This window comes from Mastomys coucha, unplaced genomic scaffold (assembly GCF_008632895.1).
Source record: "Mastomys coucha isolate ucsf_1 unplaced genomic scaffold, UCSF_Mcou_1 pScaffold22, whole genome shotgun sequence".
In the NCBI taxonomy this organism is placed as follows: Eukaryota; Metazoa; Chordata; class Mammalia; order Rodentia; family Muridae; genus Mastomys; species Mastomys coucha.
Window position 1 is genome coordinate 58,004,370 of NW_022196905.1, and position 2,641 is coordinate 58,007,010.

Sequence of the window (2,641 nt, forward strand, 5' to 3'; positions counted from 1 at the left end):
TTCGGTCTATCGTGAGTCATTGGGTGGTCGCATCATCCCGAGACTTGAGTAAGGATCTCCCCAGTTCTTTCAGACCCATGGAATTCCTCATTAGGCTTTGTGAATGACTGTAGTTCACACCTTCCCCTTGTGTCTGATAAATTAACATTAATAGCAGCTCGGAGGTTTGTCCACAAAAGCCCACATTTGCACCTGTCCTTGGGCCACTCTAAGTATTCTTTCTTTTCCAAAAGAGCTTTCAGCTTAGGAAACCTGGTAGGAATACAGTAGGAGGGGATGGGTTCCAGTAAGACGGGAATGATGGAATCATAACTGTCATGGAAGGGATTGTGATGGGCGAGATAGAGTTCCTAATGACACCACCCATTCTGGACAAAGTTGGGAGACAACACGAAGATGGACTTATAGCTCTTCTCAATGAAGCTTATAATATTTTCAACAATGCTCTTGTCAGGATCAAAGTTTCTCTTAGAAAGACAAAGCAAGACAGAGCCATCTCCTGTCTCCAAATTGGGAATCAGTTCATTCTCTACCCAGATTGAATCTTGTGCAGCATAGGAGATAAATGCGTGGAACTGTACACTTCTCTTACACTCCTCTCTAATTGTCTTCCTAATCCTATGCTGTGTCCGTACGCACTGGCCCAGCATCCTGAGATGCCAGCATACGTCAAAGTAATGCATGCAGAATGCTACAACCAAACCCAGACTCAGCACAAGCAGCACAATGGTGACAATCAGCAAAGTTGTGTTGCAAGCTAATTCGGGAAGATAAACATCTTTTAATGGAGTCCCCTTCAGACGCAAAGGGTATTCGCAGGCATACGAGTCTGGCCATCCAGCCATCAGCCCCTTGGAATGTTTTTCAAACCAAATGAAATCTCTTAATTCACAGGTACACCGGAATGGATTTCTTCCTGCATTTAGAGTCTTTACCTCCTGGCAGCTCTGGAGAAAACCCAGAGATGGGCTGAGAATGAAATTCATTTCAATGTTCAGAATAGAGAGCCGTGAGGAGTGCTCGCGCCCAGGGAGGTCAGTCAGAAAATTAAAAGCAATGCTCAGCTCTCGTAAAGACTGTAGGTGGGTAATCTCTTTAGGGACTGCTCGAATTTTGTTATTGTTCAGATCAAGTGTTTGGATACTTTTAGGCAAACATCTGAAAACAGAACCATCAAACTTATTGGATGACAAGTTCAAAAGCATCAAGGTGTCCGGCCACATGCAGCCCTCCCCATTTCCATGTTGCAATAGGTTCTGGCTCAGATCCAAGTGAAGCAAGGATGTGTGGTTGGCAAAGAGACTCACCAGAGACAGAGTCTCCAGTTTGTTCCCCCTCAGAATGAGAGTTTTCAAATAAGGCAGCTGGATAGGGTTTTTAAACAGGTCGTCTGTTAAGATGTTATTGGCAAAATTTAAATGCTGGAAACCTTGGGGGTGTCTAGGGAAGAGCAGATGCGGAATTTGTGCATCTGATATTGTCAGGTTTTCTAAGTCCATTTGGGTGAAAAACAAGTAGATTCTATCCTGGGGAATAAAAAAGATTCTGAAATGTATGTTCTCCAAGATTATAGCTTTCATTACAGTATTTGAATAGTCAAACAAACCATGGTCCCGAGTAACCATCCCTCCAAAAGTCAGGTCCTGAATCCGAAAGTATTCCACTGATGTCTGCCACACAAACTGGAAAATGTGGAGAAGGTCATCCCAGGGTAAGTCAACTTTATGGAATATCAGAATGGACGCCTTGGTATTCTCCACAGAAAGAGCTCTCCGAGTCTCGTAACTTATAAACTGGCTCTTACCGTATATATTTGGCATTTCTACTATCTTTGAAGTCTTCATTCCATCACTCAGAAGCACCCAGAAATTTGTGTTCATTGGTAAAATGATGTGAAGCGCAGTCGTGTTTAGGATGGGCAGGCTGCCTTCTTCGTAATAAGACAGAGTACTCAGCCCTAACAACACAGTACTGAGATGCAAATGAGCAATTTTCTGGAGATCTGACCTTTGTATTTTTGCCCCGCTCAAACCCAAGGTTTCCAGATGTGGCATGTTGCCAATCTCCTCACAGGTAGGCAGAGTATCAAAGTCATTAAAAGAAAGATCTAAATGTCTGAGATCTGCCAAGGAAGACCAAATGATGGACTTCAGTCTATTGTAAGACAAGTCTAAATAGCGTAACTCCTCGTTAAGGTCAAAGATTCTGGTGTCCAGCTGTTGGATCCTGTTGTGGCACAGGATCAGAAAATGCAGTTTAGAGAAAGAGTGGAAATCTGAGCTCTGCAATTGATAGAGGAGGTTGTAGGATAAATCCAGTATGGTTGTGGCTGGGGTCACATCTGGGGGAACCTTCCTTAAAGCCATGTTGGAGAAGTTGGAGATCAGTTCTCTTTCACCCATTGGCCTTGGAGCCCAGGCTTCTGTTGTCATGATGTTAAGAAGTGTATAGATGCTGCTGATGAGTCTCATTGTATTCTAAGGACTCTACCTTCCAAAGTAATTTAAAAATAAGAACTCTCGAGGGGCAGTGGTGGCACACACCTTTAATCCCAGCACTTGGAGGCAGAGGCAGACAGATTTATGAGTTAAAGGCCAGCCTGGTCTACAGAGTGAGTTCCAGCATAGCCAGAGCTACACAG

General features: G+C 43.8%; 1 protein-coding gene across 1 annotated transcript in view; it reads right to left on the reverse strand.

The window, feature by feature from the left end:
- Positions 1 to 6: 6 nt before the first annotated feature.
- The window catches only part of Tlr10 (toll like receptor 10), a 5,737-nt gene continuing 3,102 nt past the window's right edge, over positions 7 to 2,641 (reverse strand). Inside the window, 1 exon segment of the mRNA XM_031342398.1 lies at positions 7 to 2,486. Within this exon segment, the coding sequence (XP_031198258.1) occupies positions 33 to 2,471 (2,439 nt within the window). The 5' untranslated portion in view covers positions 2,472 to 2,486 and the 3' untranslated portion in view covers positions 7 to 32.